General features: G+C 30.4%; 1 protein-coding gene across 4 annotated transcripts; it reads left to right on the forward strand.

Annotated features, from left to right (window-relative positions):
* The first annotated feature begins 3660 nt into the window (after positions 1–3660).
* LOC103483642 (uncharacterized) lies at positions 3661–10574 on the forward strand. Of its 4 annotated transcripts, none has more exons than XM_008440354.3 (7): positions 3667–3998; positions 5676–6161; positions 6315–6476; positions 6763–8971; positions 9519–9634; positions 9787–9881; positions 10191–10574. In XM_008440354.3, the coding sequence occupies exons 2-7, from the start codon at positions 5702–5704 to the stop codon at positions 10299–10301; spliced, it is 3153 nt and encodes a 1050-aa protein (XP_008438576.2). In that variant the 5' UTR covers positions 3667–3998; positions 5676–5701; the 3' UTR covers positions 10302–10574. The 4 variants fall into 4 exon arrangements, with proteins under 4 accessions (XP_050942035.1, XP_008438576.2, XP_050942034.1 ...); XM_051086077.1 differs by lacking the exon at positions 3667–3998 and adding an exon at positions 4562–4877; XM_051086079.1 differs by lacking the exon at positions 3667–3998 and having other exon boundaries at positions 5820–5969; positions 6061–6161.
* The last annotated feature ends 8099 nt before the right edge of the window (positions 10575–18673 follow it).

An 18673-nucleotide genomic window follows, 5' to 3' on the forward strand; every position in this document is an offset into this window, starting at 1 on the left:
AATATGTTAAAACATTGATGTTTCTAATACATTTTGTGTTGTCACTCATGCCAAACCTATTGTTAAATTTTGGTTAGATTGAACTATTATATATTTAGTATCTTTAGGTAGATTTGTTAATTTCACCATTCAATTCTTAGTTTATATTCTAAAATAAATATGGACACCCAATCGCATTAGTCAACTTGACTTTTAATCATATGTTTTTGTTTTACTTCAATTCACTTAAACACCACGTAGGATTCTAAATTTAGTTGGATGTTTGAAACTTGAAAAAATCGGTATACTATTTTGGATTCAACTTCTTGTTTCTCTGAAGTTGTATTAATGGATTTTGCTATCAATAAATTAAATTAAAAAAAAAAACTTTTGGGTCTATTGAATAGGACTTGAGATTAAAAATAGTGATCAAAACATGTATGTGGTCTATATTAAATCCTTTCGGTTTCTAAGTTGTTGAATTCGAACCAACCCATCATAAAAAGTCTTCCTCTAATTCCTCATCATTGGTCCATCCCCTCCTCAATTTGTCACATTCCACTTCACCCTTCTCATTACCCTATGCCCAACCGTTTTATTTCTTAGGTTTAATATTGTGTTATTTTACGGGATATTTTTAAATATAACAAAATAAATAAAAATATTTATAAAATATAACAAAATTCCATAGTTTATTAATGATAAACAATAATAGACTTTTATAAATATTTATGACTGACATTGATGAATACTGATAGAAGTCTGTTAATGTCTATTGTTAATAGAATCTTATAATTTACTTTTTTTTTTTTTTTGAAATAGTTTAACTTGTCTTGACGTTTGCAATATTTTCTTTATTTTTATTTTATTTAGCCTTTATACTTTTATTCATTCAAAATTTATTTTTTAGATTAGAAAAACGATTAAGAGTAGGATTGATTTAACATCGATTAAAAGTAGAGAAATTAAAGCTAGACAAATTTGTCATATTATAACATATTGAATTTCTTGAAAATCGTACTAATTATAATTTTCCGCAATGATTTCCATCTATTTTAAAAGAAATATTTAAATTCCTTACTAAATTAAAAAAAAACATTTACAAAATTCTAATTTTGAAACAAAAACTAAAAGAAAATAACTAAGAGAAATCATAGGTATAAACTAACTTTATTAAATTTCTTCTTAAAAAAATTTATTTAAAAGAAAAGGAAAGAAAGAAAGAAAGAAAAGCTTTATTTTGGGTGAGAAAAAATGGGGAGAAGATGATGAATGGGAAATATAGGATAATGATCACCAAACACAATATCATAAAATTTTAGAAGTGGTACCCAAAGAAAAAAAGCCTTAGCAAATAAGTGGTTGTCAAATGTATCATCCAATCCCACATTTGTTTCATATTATCTAGTTTTTTCTTTAACTAGACAGAGACATTATTTCAAAATTCAAATGATAATAACTTAGACAAAGACGGATAAGATAATTGACATTAAAAACAAAAATAAATAAGACCTACTTCAAAACAATATAAATTTTGTATATATCATATAACATCATTTCTTTATTTAATTTCACTAGTGTTATTAAAAACTAATCAAATTAATGAGAAATTCTTATAGACAAACAAACAAAAAAAAAACTACTTATAAAATGTAGGGGAAAAAAATTTGATCGGTTTTGTTATAGTCGCTAAATAGTTAAAATAAATTTTATTATGTTTAAAAATTTTGTAACCTTCTGCAAAAATTTTGTAACCATGCACTATAGGGGTTATCAAGGTAGAGACTTGATAATTGACATTGATCTTCCACTTTGACATCCTAACTCATCAAGTCCATGATAGCCATTAAAGTCAACTTTTTGTTTTTGGACTTATCAACCATTGTTGAAATCACGAATCATGATATTATCTAAACTGGTGCAATTACCTCTACACCAAACATATATAGCTTAAATTGAATCTATATTATTGCGTTCAACTATTTGATAGACCATAAATGACATGTAATGAAGAATATATATGATTGAATGTCTATCTAAAGCTACATCTATACTATTTGAACCGTACTGTTTATAATTCAACAAAATAAATGACTACTACTTTTTGTTTCACTCTCAACTCAACCTAAGAGCTTAGATACTACATTTACCTCATCATTTCCCAATCCTTTTGAGTTCCTCTCTGGAATCTTTCCGTACTCACTTCGAAAATGACCTATCTCTTATGACAATAAAATTACTCCATCTTCTTATTCGAGTTTTTCTATTTCTCTTACTTTGTGTACTCAATTTATTCTTTTCATATTGACTTCTTTCTTTATCTTATCGGTACATCCATTGAAACTAGATTGCGAACTCATTTTCTAACAATAACTAAAATCACAAATCGTATTTTAGAATAGATTTTAAAATCTAAGAAGGTATATGTAAAGTTATCAAATATCAATATGAATAATAAATATAATTGAAACATATCTCTGTTTTTTAATATTTAAACAAACTTATTTTATTTTATTCTATCAATTCGATCCAATCCCTAAACCATAATAGCATAGTATGAATGGAATCCATATAATGGATGGCAACAATAACAACAAGAAAGTTGGAAATATTTGTTTTCACCATTTTTAGCATTTCAAGATGAAAGTTTTGTTCATGTTCGAATCATTTGTGAAATTCGATGAAGAAGTCGGTTTGTTAATATGATATTAAACTTATTAATTGGCCAAAATAACATGCTATTCCAATTTTGATTAAAAATATGATTATTGGTTAGAAATTTTTACCCAAAGACAACATGCCACTATTTTTCATATATGACCTCAAAATAATATAATACAACCAAATATCTCTCTCTCTTTCTTTTTTCCCTTTACCTAAGTAATTAAGAGGTAAATTATTTTAAAAATATTTACAAATTTAACAAAAAAAATATTACCATGTATACAAATATATCCCAAAATAACAATTTTTTAAAAGTATAAATTTCATTTTCAAAATTGCATTTCTATCTATCAATCAATTTTCATATTTTATTTTAGTTTTAAAAAGTTTCAAAAGAAAACATTTTGTCGATATCATCAACTTTTTATTTATCATTTAACAAACAACCCAATTGTAGTTGATAATTGTGTGTTTCACTTACTACTACACGTGACTCTAAACATTATTCAAATAGAGACATTGATTTGATAAATATATGTGTGTCCTGTCAATTCCATACCAAACAAATTATTAAAATTAATGATAAGAAAAAATTGTAAAACTAAACCTCAATAAGACTTTAATTTGTTTAATAATACATTTCAATGTCAAAATTCTTTCACCTAAACTGCTTCAGAAAAAGATAAGATATTATAGTTAACATGGGAGTAATCTTTCTATTATTGGTTAGAAAACAAGGTTACCTTTTTGGAACTACAAATTTTCTTTGACTTTAAAGTTCATTAACAATAATCTTAAACACCAAATCACTTTTACTTTTTCTTTGATCTTGATTATCATTCTTTTATCTTCCCTCTTCTGGGTTTTTATCTTTTCTTGGTAAAAAGGAAAAAAGATTTGATTTTTTTTTTCGCTTTTTTTTTTCTTTTTTTTTCTCTTGGTGGTGAAGCGAACACCCAACAACTGAGCATTAACAGTAGCGCTAAGCGCAATTGGCAGGCAATACAGTTGCGCACATAATTCTGAATAGTATGGACTGGCATGCATTCAACTACGTGTCTCATTTCTGACCTCTTATTCAAGAATCTTTCAAAAAGGCCTCGAGAGATTCATGTGAACTGTGACCGCAAACGCCCCCTGTTAGTCGGTTTCTCTCACTCTGCTAATCCTTTCCCTCTCAATCCATTTCTCCCTCTGTATTCAATCTCTGTTTGATCATTTGTCATCTGGGTGTTCTTCTTGCTTTTGCTAAGGGGGTTTTTTATTTGATTTTCTCTGGGTTTGAACTTTGAACTCAATCCTTTTATGCTGAGCGGTTGAAGAAAGCAGTTCTTAATGGATTTAAGGGATATAAGGTATGTGAGTTTTCTTTGATTCTTGTTTACTCTGATGGGTATCTTCCAATTTTTGCTTTTTTTTTTTTTTTTTTTTTTTTTTTTTTGTAGTTCATCATCCTTCCTTTTTCTCTAAGACTCGGGAAAGTGGTTCTGTTAAATTTGAGCTTCTGAAGTGTTTGTCTGGGGTTGGGTGTGTAGTTAACTTGTAATTGCTTCTCTTTGGGCGACATTTGGATTGTCGTAGTTTGTTAAAGTTAGAAACTTCTTTTGATTTATGTGGAGCTTGAAACAGTAAAACAGTTGAAATTTGATTTAACATTACCTTAAGACATCTTTTTGTTCCAGTACGTTTGTATAGCTATTTCCAAAAGCTGCAACTGACATTGAAAATCCAAGAAGCGAAACTTGTTGGTTGCTCTCTAAGAATTGGATCCACATGCAGGGTGCCCAACTTTTGGGCTGTTAAGATTATCCATTCTACATCTTATTTAAGTTAATTGTATTTTTTTTACTGCTTTAGAGGAATTATAGTCTTTTTGGTGTTTTCTTGTTTGTCTTTATGTAATGTGCTGTAAAAATGTACGTCCATATTACTTGTTTATACGTTTGGATTTTTTGAGCCTAGAATAATTGTCATGTAACGTATAGACATATTTTTTTTAGCTAGGGTGTAGTTCTCTAGAACGAGCTTCCAAAATATCCTTGAATGCGACTGGAAATCATAGATCATGACCAAATAGGAAATATCGTTTATTTTCTTCTGCCTGTAAATCGAAGCTGGTCTTCAAACTATTAGCTCTTTCCACTCATCTTGGAAGAGAAGATCATGCAAAAAATCACTGTTTGAGCCTAGAAACATTGCAACTATGATAGCGCATATCAGTCCCATCCATAAATGTAGGGTGGTATGGTACATGTTATTGTTTGCAAATTTTTCTTTCCCTGAACTATTATGCTGTGTTTGAAGTCATGGGGGCATTCTATATCTGAGAATAATGTGACTATTCGATTAACAAAGCTCCTTTGAAATTGTGTTGTTTCTTCACACTGTTGGTGTCGCACTAGTCATAACAACAATATCTTATCCTTGAAACCCATTATAACCTTTGAATCGAGCTTGAAATTGCTTTTATAAGCCGGGTAAAGGGGAATTATGTGTATCCTTTGCTTAATTGTCACCTTCGCAAAAGCCATCGAAACCCTTGTATCAAGCTTAATATTTCTTTTATATACTGGCTAAAGGTGAAAGAAATTGTACGAGTATCTTTTGCTTAATTGTCTCCTTGCTGCTAAAGGGAACTTTGGAATGATACAAAGCATTGATTTTTGTAAACTGGAAGTAAAATATATGCCACTTCGATTGGTGTATTTCTTCACAACATGCATACAAATGCCGGACTTTCTGTACAAGTACATACTATTTGAATGACATCTTATATTAAGTTGAGTTCTCACGACCCTGTTGGGTTGCTTTAGTTTGAAACAAACTGGAATGATCTTATCTTGAGTTAAAATAATATTTGCTTAACTTTCTCCTTTCTGTCCAATCCTATTTCTCACCTGTTGCTAGTCTTCCATTTACGTGTTAGCAATTTTATCAACACCTAATGTTGCATGATGTGTATCCATGTGCTATAAACTGGAAGTAGGAAACAAGGTGCAACAAAACACAACTAACATGGGTCCAAATTACAGAATTGTTCATTGAGGAATAGCTTAAGATGAATGAGGACTATAAAAGCATTGAACCGGGGACAGATTTAGGACTTGGCTTGGGTTACACAGACCAGTACATTCAGGGAAGATTGACCAACAGATCAGGTGTAGGTGCAAATGCAGGTTCAATGGTGGATGTGAAATATGTTACCACTGACTCCCTGTCTGAACTAGTTTGGTCTCCACACAAAGGTTTGAGCCTTAGATGCGCTGACTCCAGCTTCAATAATAGAAAAACATCGATCTTGTGGGATGCAGCAGCCAATAAAGCAAGTTTTGCACTGCCACAAAGTGTAATAGCTGAGAAGTCTACTTCCGATAATTTACTTGATAATAGAACTATTGTTTTGTCACAAGCAGAGAGTCATTTGAAGAATATATCTGAGGGTAAACAAACTTCAAATAGTACCAGCTCTGATGATGCTGCCTGCATGACAAGCGAAGTACAAATGACACTGGATAAAGGTATAGTGACACTGAAGTTTGTGAGTCTAAGTTGATCGGAATTTTAGTTGCATCCCATACCATATTTTGTTCAATATGTTTGATGTTTCTTTCTGCCCAATTATATTTTTGTTCCTTGGGACTTTTCCCAGTTCTGATGCAATTACCATCTAGGGGTTGGAAACTTTGCAAATGAAACACTTAGCAATGCAGACGTGGCTGTTGTCTGTTTTAAAGAGGAAGATCTACCAGCAACTGGAGAAGTGGATATAACTAACGCAGGAAACATTCTGGTGGATGAAGTATTGACAATTGGGAAAAATGACAGCTCATCAGGTCTGCTGATACCAATGCAGTTTATTCTGTGGGTTGAAAGCATGAATCATTTAGAAATAAATTATTTTTTGATACTTGAAAAAATACAGTGTAATTGTTTAATGATTTGAATCCCAGTTGGTAACATCAATACATGTTTGAACATTTTATGTTCCTGCTTTCCCTGGAGCAACTTGTTTCTCCATATGAAAATGTTTGCATTATACCTTCGATTGCACTTACCAAATATTTGTTTTTTCTATTTTATTTTCATGTTTAAAATTTTATTGACTCATCTCCCTTGCAGTTTCCATAAACAGAATAAATGAAGTATCAATGAAACGAGGTGAACCAGAGCTAGATAAACTACAACATGAATCGTTAGATATGGATTCAGTTCGTGGAGACATAAATGAAGATAAATATATTTCCACTGGAAAGGTTGTTCTTCAACCTTTGAATATGTTTGAGCCTACCGTCTCTCGTCCAACTTTTTTAGGGAAACTGGAATCATCTGCAGAAAATGACTCACAAAATATGAATGATAAAAATGCTGGGTTTGAGGGAAATAAAATTATAGTGACAGTGACAGATTCTTCACATGAAGTGAGAGGCAGTAACCAGCAAGAAAAAGACAATTGCAATGACGGGGTTGATTCAGCTTCTCCAAGTAGTTGTCATATGCATTGGATACAAAGGAAAGGGAAGGAAAAGGCTCTGTCTGATGGTGATGTTCATGGAAGAATGTTGAACAACGATGACAACAGCTACGGAAGTGTTGAAAGTTGTAACAGTGCTTTTCGTTCAACGTCTAAGCGACGATGGAGCTTTGAACAACACTTAATTGTTGGGAACAAGAGAGCCAAAAAGCAAGATGGTAATGCTTCTGGTCCAACATCAAACCTTGGTCAAGATAGCTCTTTCATGATCTGGATATCTAACATGATGAAAGGATTCTCAGAGTCTATACAAGATGAGGCACCTACTCTTGATCTTACCCTTGCAAAATGTGATGTTGAACAAGGGGGCCAAAATGAAGAACCAATGTATAAGAAGATCAATGCTCCTGGGTTCAGTGGCATAGGTTTTCAATCTATCTTCCGGTCCTTGTACAATCCAACAATGAGAGGTGAGGAAGGAGCACCTAGTGCAACTTGTCAAGCCAAGCAAGAAGCTAAGGGAATTGAAATTATTAAAAACAGTTGTGATCTTAATGCAACTCCAATAGCTTGTTTCGGAGAGTCTGATCGCTTCGGCAAACAACTACTCCTGAACAATGAGAATGCCACAGAGCTTACATCTGGAAATGGACCAACCCTGCTTATACAACTAAAGAATTCTCCTGAAATTTCCTGTGGCAGTCATCAAAGTCATAAAACCCGGTCTCAGGAGAACCAGAATTCTTGCAATCTTGTTAGTGGTGCTGGAACAGGTGAAGTTATGCCCTCTGCTTTGGGTACGTGCAAGTCAAACGGTACAGAGAATGTTGACTGTGATCAACTATGTGGAAAGATTAACCATACTACTGGTAATGTGAGTGATCCTCTCAAAAGCTTGTGGATTTCCCGGTTTGCTGCAAAAGCATCTGGGTTTACATCAAACCCAGAAACTTCCAACCTAAATACCAAGGATGATTCGCAATGTTCCATGCACAGTCCCAGACATATTCCTGGCCCTCAAAATCACATTGATCATCATTCCATGGATGACTTAGATACTGCTGTTAGTAAGGAACAACACAATATAGCTAATACTGAGACTTCACCTGGTCATAAGGAATTCAAAAGCCATAATGAGCAGAAATCCATTAGTAAGTTCAAATCTGTTTTACGTTCTCCTAAAGTAAGAAGTCCAGAGTTAATGGCTTCTGTCTTTGCTAGGAGATTAGGTGCACTCAAACACATCATACCGTCAGATTTGACCATTAATGTGGGTAATGAAACTGTGACCTGTTTCTATTGCGGCACAAGAGGCCATAATCTACATAATTGTTCTGAAATTACTGAACGAGAAATTGAGGATCTTTCAAGAAATATCAGGTTCTGTAACGAGACAGTTGATCCCCCTTGTTCATGCATTCGGTGCTTTCAGCCCAATCACTGGGCTATTGCATGCCCACTCGCTCCCACGAGATGTCAACAGAAATCTGATTCCCATGTTTCTTTGGCGGATCGTTGTGATTCTGGTAAGCTCCAACTTACTTCTGGGATTGGTTTAAGTGTAAAACCCCAACACCTTCGGGATAGAAAAATGGATGGGGTTGCATCGACTCTAGATGATACTGGTGATCCCAATATTAAAACTGATCTTAGTCTTGATCTTAAAATCACTGAACAATTGAAGCCTGCAGCAATATCGTTTCCAAAATGTGTTCTTCCAAAATTACCAGAGAATAATTTGAAAGGAAGTGAGATGGTACAAGTTCATAGCTTTGTTGACAATCAGAATTCCAATATTTCCCAAGCGGTCTTCAATGCAGTAAAAAAACTTCGACTGTCTCGAAGCAATATCCTTAAGTAAGAAGGAACAAATTTTTGTCCTTTATCTATAATCATATTTGTTACACCTTTTACTTGCAATTATGGGTGTTCTGGTTGTAGAAACCTAGACGTTTATATTTCTGCATTTTAAGTCTTTTTTAATATCTTTACAAAGTTAACTTGCCAGATTGGATCCCACGGTTTGGCGTGAGTTTTGAATCAAGTTATTATGGGATATAAAATTATATGTGATTGAACTTATCATGGGTTACATTATCTTTGCAATTTTGTGTTTTCAAGATGCTGTAGCAAGGGTTTATTCACACGTACCTCCTTTTCTACTTAATGTTCTTAACTTCTTATTGGTGTCAAGTCTTTTTACACGCCTCTGAGTTTACAAAAGCATTTGAAGAATGGCAAGTTGAAACCTGCTGGCTTCTGTGTGGATAGGTTTCTTCACTTGCCATCCTACATAGATATCACTTATAGTTTAATTCCCAAAATGATCAGACATGGAAACTCCTTTTCCTTATTGAGTGTATCTTTACGCAAACTGATATTCTCTTTATTGCATCGGCACCAGGTGTATGAGTTCCCACATGTCACTGTCACTTCTTGATGGTTTTTTCTTGCGTATTCGGCTTGGGAAGTGGGAAGAAGGACTTGGGGGAACTGGGTACCATGTGGCTTGCATAAGGGGTAAAATGCCTATTAGTTTTTGCTTGACTATCGTGCAAACTTTCACTGTTGTGTTGGTTAACTATAAATTGACCTTTTTGTACCCTTTATCTTCTAATACCCTAAGTTCTCTTCTAATTTCTTCTGAAATTTTCATGTCCATGTATTTCCAGGTGCACAACTCACAGAGAATTCTATTTCTGTTATAGTTCGAGGGGTTGAATGCCAAGTTCAGACCCAGTACATTTCCAACCATGATTTTCTTGAGGTATAAATGTTTGCCTTTTTCTTTCAACCCTTCCCCCCCCCCCCCCCCCCCCCAAAACATAAGTTGAGCAGTTGTGATTAGTCGTTAATTGTTGTTTGTTAGAGCCCAAAGTGTTTGAGTACATGTCCGTTTGATCTGAGTTTTGTTTTCTTGGCTGAGTCCTCTATTAAGCTTAATGTTTCTATGTAGGAACCGTAAGGAAACATTTGCTCTTCATGCCATAATGTTTCTTTGTTCTGTTAGGGAAAGAGTATTTGATGAATGAGATAATTTCTTCAGGATATTAAAACTCAAGTTGACTGATTGCAGGATGAGCTGAGGGCATGGTGGTGTACAGCCTCGAAAGATGGCTGCAAAGCTCTTCCTCTGGCAGCAGATTTAAGAGCCAAAGTGAAAAAGAAAAAGGAGTTGGGTTTCTAAACTAAGAAGCAAAAAGGAAAGTTTTGTTTGCACGAATTCAGTTTCTGTTAAAACTGTACATAGAATTACCATACATCCCCCATACCTACACCTCAAATTTCAATTGAACAGTGTCAAATGTGTTGTTTAATGAATTTGTAATGCTATTCCTACTTGTTTGTGTGCACACAAATCATCTAGCCTGAGATGGGCTTTCCAATGAGACAAAGAAATACCCAAATTGTAACAATACCTTCGCATTTTTTATCCATATGGCTGTGTTATTGATGCTTATGTTATCTGGTTGGATTCTATGAGTAGACTTGCAGACCTGTTCATTTTCTTTCATCTCTTTCTTTACGGGATTTGAATCGATGTTTCGATTTCTTTTTAGTACTAGTTAAGAAGGAGGATTTGAACTTAGAACTTTTTGGTTTTCAATACATGTACGTGTTCAATTCCTAATGACATGTTAAGAGTGTAAATATATGTGAGATGTTGGATGATCATAAATAAATATTAAGAGGAATAAAGATAAAAGGATTTTTTGTCACTTTAAATTCATTGATGCATTGTTGCTTTAATGGGTTAAGATGTTTTATTTTTAGCTTTACTGTTTGTACATTTGTTTTCGATATACAAAGGCTTAATTACAATAATTTCTTGTTTAACGAGTAGATTGATCGAATTGAAAATTTAAGAGTGTCACGACAAAACTTCCATTATACAAATTTAGTATTACCTCTTTCTTTTAAAAGCATAAAAGCAATAATTCTTGTTAGCGATTTTGTTGGATCTCTCTAGTGGTTTTTAATTTTTTTTAAAACATCGTTACCAAATTACATATTTTTTTTCTTACAACTATTTTCCTTTTCTTAAAATGACAATTATTTTTTAACAACTTTTAAGCCTCACGTAATGTTTTTCTTTTTTTAATTTTAGAGAATATATTACTGTTTTTTTATTAAAAAAAAAAAAAGAAAAGAAAATCAAAACAAAGTTAGGTTACTGTCCTTAAACATAGCATAATTGCACAATCTTCTTTATCAAGAAAATAGACAGAACATTCTCATCAACTTTTACTTAATATTTTGTTTTTCTTTCCTTTTTGTGAAAAGCAAAATTCTCAACAATTTCCTCTATCATTGTGATGACATCAGCTAAAATTAAAACAAACAAAAAAAAAAAAGGAAAAGGAAATAGCAAAAAGAAGAAGCACTACTTCTGCATAGTCTATCACATTTGCTTCTTTTTCACTTTCTCCTCTTTCAAACCTTTAATCCACTGATTGGTTCAACTCTACCCACTCATTTCTCCTAATCCCTTCTCACAAATCTTATACCTAAATCACAAATTTCATAATTGTATAGTTTAATTTCTTGCAATCTAGCAAGTTATCAAACCAAATTAATTCTAAGTTGCGTCTCATGGTGACCAAAAGGCTTTTATTTTTTAAAAAAAGAATTACTATATATTTAGCATGAAATAATCGAATTAATAGCTCGTTGATATATTAGACACTTATCATACATAATCTAAAGAGTTTAGAGACAAAAATTGTAGCTTACCTCATTCTAATACTAAGGATCCTATTATGTAATTTGACATTAAAATGAGAAGTTATTAGAAAGAAAAAAGAAAAAATGAAGTAGGTAGAATAGGTTTTGATTGGTTGAATTAGGAATTGAAATAAAAAAAAAAAAAAAAAAAAAAAAAAAAATTGGACGTATATTCATATCGGAAGAAAGTTGAAAATAAAAAATAAGAACTCCACGAGGAGTTTGTTAGGACACAACAAACATGGCTGGTTGACCCTTTCTTTTTAATGGACCGTGTTGATTTTTTTGGAAATCATCTAATTGACTCGAGCAATTAATATTATATCATAAACGAATTTCGGCTATCATAAAATTTTATACACACACATATATCATCATCATTATTATTCTTATGTTTTTTATTGACTTCGATATTCCACTTTTATTTGATGGTTTTTTTCTCTTTTATATCCTTCCGTTTCTTTAGGAAGGATTTCACACAAATTTCTCAAATTAGTGGTAGGTGTGTTTGAAAGGTTTTGGAGTCTTTTCTTAAAGACTATATAATTAATAATATGTGTAAATTGAGTCATTGAGTGTTTGTTTAGGAAAAAAAAAAAAACAACAACATTTTATTTAATTTGATAATAAATTATTTTGAAAATATCAACTTGGACACTCAAAAATGCAAAAACTAAGATGAAATGAGTTATGCCCTCTTTAATTGTAATTTGGTTTTTTTAATATAATGATAGGGTGAAAAATCAAACCTCTAACTACTAAAAAGAAATATTGCTTAAATTACTATTGTGTTAAGCGTCACTTTAGTATGATATGAAGTTATTAAGAGAAAGTATGTATGTTCACGTAGTCCTAATTTAACATTTATTATATATCAATCAATACAATTTTTTGTTAGTTCAACGATATGGGGTGGGAGAATTTGCGTTTATGGACTATTGGTTAGTTGAATTATGCATAGCTTGTTTCATTGTATTATACTAATGAGGTGAATTTGAACAATAAAAAAAATTAACTATGCCAAAAAGTGTCGTTGAACGGTGGGAGGAGACCTCATCGTCAATTTGCTCATTTAGGGATGATAATGTAAAAGCAGACTTATTATATCCAAGTTAAAGTACATGAACTCTTAGCCTACAATGATAGTTGTAGGCCTTAGCTTTTATAAAGAGTGCAAAAGCATTTTCCATTGTCTATTATTACTTTTTGAAAAGTTTATCGAAACTCAAAAGCTCTAATCTAATTTTAGTCGTATGATTTATGTGAAAAAATAAGTAATATCGACACTTGGACTAAAATTTAACCGTTAGATCGAAACAAAATATATATATATATATATATATATATATATATATTTGAAAATATAGTTCATAGATTTTTTTAAAAAAATATATTAAATCAATTTCAAGTCCATAAAAAGGAATACTATCACTTCTTAAAAAAGAAGAGGTAACTTTTACTTTCATCTAAAAAGAAGAAACCATTATTAGAAGTGGGTTAAGACTTAGACAAACACTATCTATCTTCAACCCTTTTTTCCTTTTGGGTTTATATCCTTTTATCTGCTTTATAATTTTATTTATTTCTTAATTATTTCTCTTTAAATTTTGATACAATTTTAATTATGGACTAGGAGATCAACTATTAAACTTTAAAATGTAACAACTCACTTCTGTTAAGTTCGACTATTATAAAATCATATATATCCAATTTCATATTAAAATTAAATATATTCACAACCTACATTCATAAAATAATCACATTATTTATTATAAAGTCCTAGACAAACGAATCATTATTGTTAATCTTGCATTTATATAATGAATATTTATATTAAATAACGTTTTGTGAAAACAATCTAATTAATTAATAAAGTTTACTTAGCTTAAAATAAAACTTGGCTTCATATTTGTCCGACTAATGGTAAAAAAAAAATCATAAAATTAATTATATTAACATTGAGATAAATGATATTAGTTAATTATGGCCAAATAATACAATTATATTAATATAATTAATCTAATTTCACCATTCTTCTTTCTGTCTTGAAACTTTCACATTAACTGGCCGTATCTTGTGGGTTTGTTAGATACATAATTTTCTTTATTTATTTTTATATTTGACATAGTCTATATTTCTAGTTTCTAGAATCTCATTCTTCTTTTAATGTAATGTTTTTCAAAGAGTTTGAGCAATAAAATTTTAAAACATAATCTTTAGTTATGTAATGTGTGAAAATAAAAGCAAATTATTCAAACTTTAGCTTCTTCAGGGAGGTCACATGCATTAATATACACGTTGAATCAGTAAATTTTGGTTAATATTATTTACAAGTTTTAAATTTTACGAAATAACATTATCCAATATTCAAAACATAATATAAAGTTTAGTATATTATAATATATACTTTGATTTTGTGATATCTAGTGAACTTAAATTCATAATAATTGGCCAAACAAGCTGGATGATATTATAATAGTCAAAACATGTTGATAAAAATAAAAATAAAAATAAAAAAGTTTCCAATTTTATCATTATAGAATCCATTTAAGGATATGATTTGTATTAAATAATTTTCTGAGATCTTCAAATCAAAGATACATAACATTGTTAAGATAAATAACTAATTAAACCAGAAGAATAAGCAAGCAAAAAACAATAAATTAAAACTAAAACTTGTGTGGGGGTGTGACGAACATTATGTAGAAAGTATAATATTCAGATCGAAATATATAATTATAAATTAATTCAACTTTAATACAAAATAATAATGAACTTTTGCACGTATATATAAATATATAAAGTCCATATTGCTTGAAAGAAAATTGGTTTGCTGGAAAATTACCAGAAGTTCATTGACTTTTTTCTTTCTATTATAATAGGCCACGTTTATTGGCAAAGAGTATAGTAATTACAAGGAAGTTTCATGTGTTACTGTCTTTATTGACTTTGAATCTAAATTCCACCGGTCAACCCCTTTCTTTCTTTCTTTTTTTTATTGCTTTCTATTCGCACTTTCCACCCTTTATACTATCGTTGATCAACAGCTTTCGTTATATCATAAATGTTTTAATTTATTTTGCTATATTTGAAAAAAATCACACTTGTGACCACCAAATCTTAAACATGCATGTGTCATGGTGAGCATAATTTAAGAATAATAGGGGTGTATTTTCAAAATGTTCAAATTATTAGATCTTCAATTTTTTTTTTTTTTGAAATTTCAAGCGATGATTTAATATTATAATTATAAAGGTGCATGTAGGAAAAGTTTTTCTCGAAGATGAACTTTCCAAAACGTTTTTCTTTTCGATACTTACACGAATAAAGAAAATTATTCTCTTTGATCCTCATGAAACGAAATAAAATATTTACAAGAATCTTTGAAGAAGAAAATTAAATAAGGTATAATATGTGATTATAAACAACACAACCTATTTGATAAATATTAAAATTTTATAGAAATATACTTGGTATAATTGTTGATGACTGTATGAATCAAACAACTCGTACAATGTATGTTGTCTTATATATTGATCCATATATGCAACGTAGATGTACATTTTTTAATAAAATAAACTTTAGTACATGTGATGTATATTAACATTTTCTAGTATATTTGAAATATAATTGAGATCTAAATGGATAAATGATTGGATTAATTCAACACATGAAAGAAAATATAAACATAATGTTCTAACAAGAAGGAAACCTTAATTTGAAATATATAGCATTAAATAAATATATCAATCAAAGTTAATAAATAACAAAGACAAAATCACAATTTGGAAAATGTTACTAAGGAAAAGAATTAAGTATTCTTGAAATTTTAAAATAGGAATGAGAAGAAGTTCATAGCAATCGGTCTCGTGTGCATATGTTTATTTTGATAAATTCGTAGGTCTGACGTCATCATAACTCTTAAAACAATTAATCATTAAGGGGTGTTTGGTGTTAGTGTTAACATTGTGGGGTTAGGTTACCCCAAACCTAACCCCTGTTTGGATTAAGGGTTATGGAAACCTTAGTTTTAGGATTTCCATAATACCCACTTTATTACCCTCAAACCTCTCCCACTCATCTGCCGATTTGTCTCCTCCATCTTTGCCTTCGACTCGTGTTAAGCATGCATCTTCAATCCCTCCGTTTGCATTTTCTGTTCACAAATCTCAACTCTCCCACCCACATATGCCGATTTATCTCACCCATTTTTTCCCTTCAATCCATGTATACCATGCATCCTCAATTCGTGTTGAACCCCTTCAATCCCTCCTCTTCCTTCCGTTTTTTGTTGTTCTTCGCCTCCCTCATCCCTCCTCTTTATCTGCTCCATTTGCGTTTCCTGTTCCATCTTATCATAAAATTCCCATAAACCTATCCAGATAACTCTTCCCTCAAACACATCTTATTCATAACACTATCATAATCCTTAACTCCTTCATAAACCTTCCCTCAAACACCTCTTATCATAAAACTACATTTCTAAATAACCCTTCCCTCAAACAAGGGTTATGATAAAACTAGGTTTATCATAACACTAATTTTATCATAACACTAACCCTTCCATAACCTAACCCTTCCCCAAAACGCACCCTAAAATTTAAATGGTGGGTTGAATTTCATTTAGACATCTATTTGGAGTTCATCTATAAAAAAAACCCAATAATAATATAGAATTTTGTAAACTTGGGAAAGGGAATAAATCAATTCCCAAGATATACCCTTCCGGCTCTAAAAATTTAATTTCAAAAACAATATATTAGTTTAAATTATAAAGCTAAAAACGACTTTAATGGAATGACCATGGACTTAGAATTATATTATTATGAATGTTCACACGAGATTTCAGGTGAAGTGTAATTTGTGGAATTGAACTTTGTATTAATTTATGTATTGTGCATACAATCTCTACTATTTACTCCTTTTATTCTTTTTCTCATGTACAATTTAAACTTAAAACTTTGTGGTCCTCAATCTTCAGGAAGTTGTAGTTGCAAGTCAATTCGAGCTTCAATATAATCTTCTAGAATTCTAGAAAATTTTAATGTTCCAAGTCTTCGATCTTTTAGAAGATAATGATCTCGAGATTGATAAGAACTTACACATTTCGAGAGTTTTTAGAAGTTTAAATATTCAATTCTTCATAACTTCAGTTCTTCATTCAATCCAAAGATCAAAAAATGAACGGAAATATCTCTATTTATAGTGAATGTTCGTAGGTTTTAAGTGGGCTTGGGCTCGGGCCCACTTGTTTGACAGACTTGAGCCCATCGTTTCTTTGGCTCAATTTTTCACCAGGGCCTTGAATTGGGTTGGATATAAGAAAACTTTGACTACTCAAATCCAATCAAATTATAATCATCACAATTTTGCTCTGATGACATTGCGCAAGTTAATTGGCCAAAATTTCTTTTTCAACAATGAAAATCATTAATTATCCAATTTAAATTTTTAATGTTTGGTTTAACTATTATTGAAGTTTCAATTATCCCTATCAAATATATAATATGATTTTTTGGAAACACTAAAAGGTATTGAGTCAATTAAAAAGGGAGAGAGATTTGAACTTTTAACTTCGAGAGTTATAATACAAGCCCACGAAAAAAAAACTTTATTCATTTTGAACGGGATAATATGAGTTAAAACATATATATCAATTAACATTTTGTCATAAATATATGTTTTAAGCCCCTCTAATCAATTAAAGTAATTAAATATTAGATGGATTGATGTTATGTGATAATACAATAACACAACTAACCAAAATAATTAATCTTATAAAGCTTATTGACCAAAGTAAAAAAAAAAAAAAACACAAGTTTTGTTTCCATATATATTCAAACGTTTAAAGCTAAAATACACCTAAATGTTGAAAAAGCTAAAATATGAACTTTACAATTCAATATCAGAATTTAGAATAAACATAACATGTAAGAATCTTTCAATTATTTTTAAAGAAAGGATGGATGTAGATTTGAAAATGAATTTCTTTAGAACAATACAATGAAACATGCCTCTTTTTGGTTTGCTAACTAGCAACCACACGTGATCCACCTTGTGCTTTATTTAATAACATTTTCTTTTGACTGATGATACTTTACGTGTTATACCGTTGATTAATTTTTCGATTTTCTTGAATAAAAATACTATTTTGTATTTATATTTTTAGTTAAATAAGAAAATTTTTAATTGCTCAAAAAGAACTGTGTCAAGTACTATATGTCATGTATTCATCTTATGAGATTAAAAATTCGATCAATATCTCTACACTTACTATAATAAAAGAATCTCACTTGAGTTTAAAAGAAAAATAAAAAACAATAACAATAATAATTTTAGTCAATTTTTCATCTACCGTTTTTAAATATTTTAGAAAAATATAAAATGGATAAATAAACTCTACGTTGTGCGATCACTTTAGCATAAACACATTAGTGAAAAAGTAGGGTTGTGAAAAACATATAGAATAATAAGTTAGAGTGTTAAAGGAAATTTTTTTGTAGATATCTAAGAATTTTTTTTATTACCATGTTCGTTTTATAAAATTTTTACTCGAGAATATCTTAAATTACATAATATATATTTCAAGGAGGTCTACGTTTATTTATTAATTTGATTTTATATAACATTTTGTTTATCAATTTAATTTTTTTAAAATTAAAATAACTGATATTATTTTTATATGTTATTTTTTTTCAATAAAATAATGTATCATAATATAAGATTTTTTTATAAAATAAATATTAATTTATATTTAAATTTGAATATATTGTCAAAAATAATAATAATTACGATATAGGAAGAAAAAAAATCTATATACATGGTTGTCTACTT

The sequence above is a fragment of the Cucumis melo genome, chromosome 6 (assembly GCF_025177605.1).
Source record: "Cucumis melo cultivar AY chromosome 6, USDA_Cmelo_AY_1.0, whole genome shotgun sequence".
Lineage (NCBI taxonomy): Eukaryota > Viridiplantae > Streptophyta > Magnoliopsida > Cucurbitales > Cucurbitaceae > Cucumis > Cucumis melo.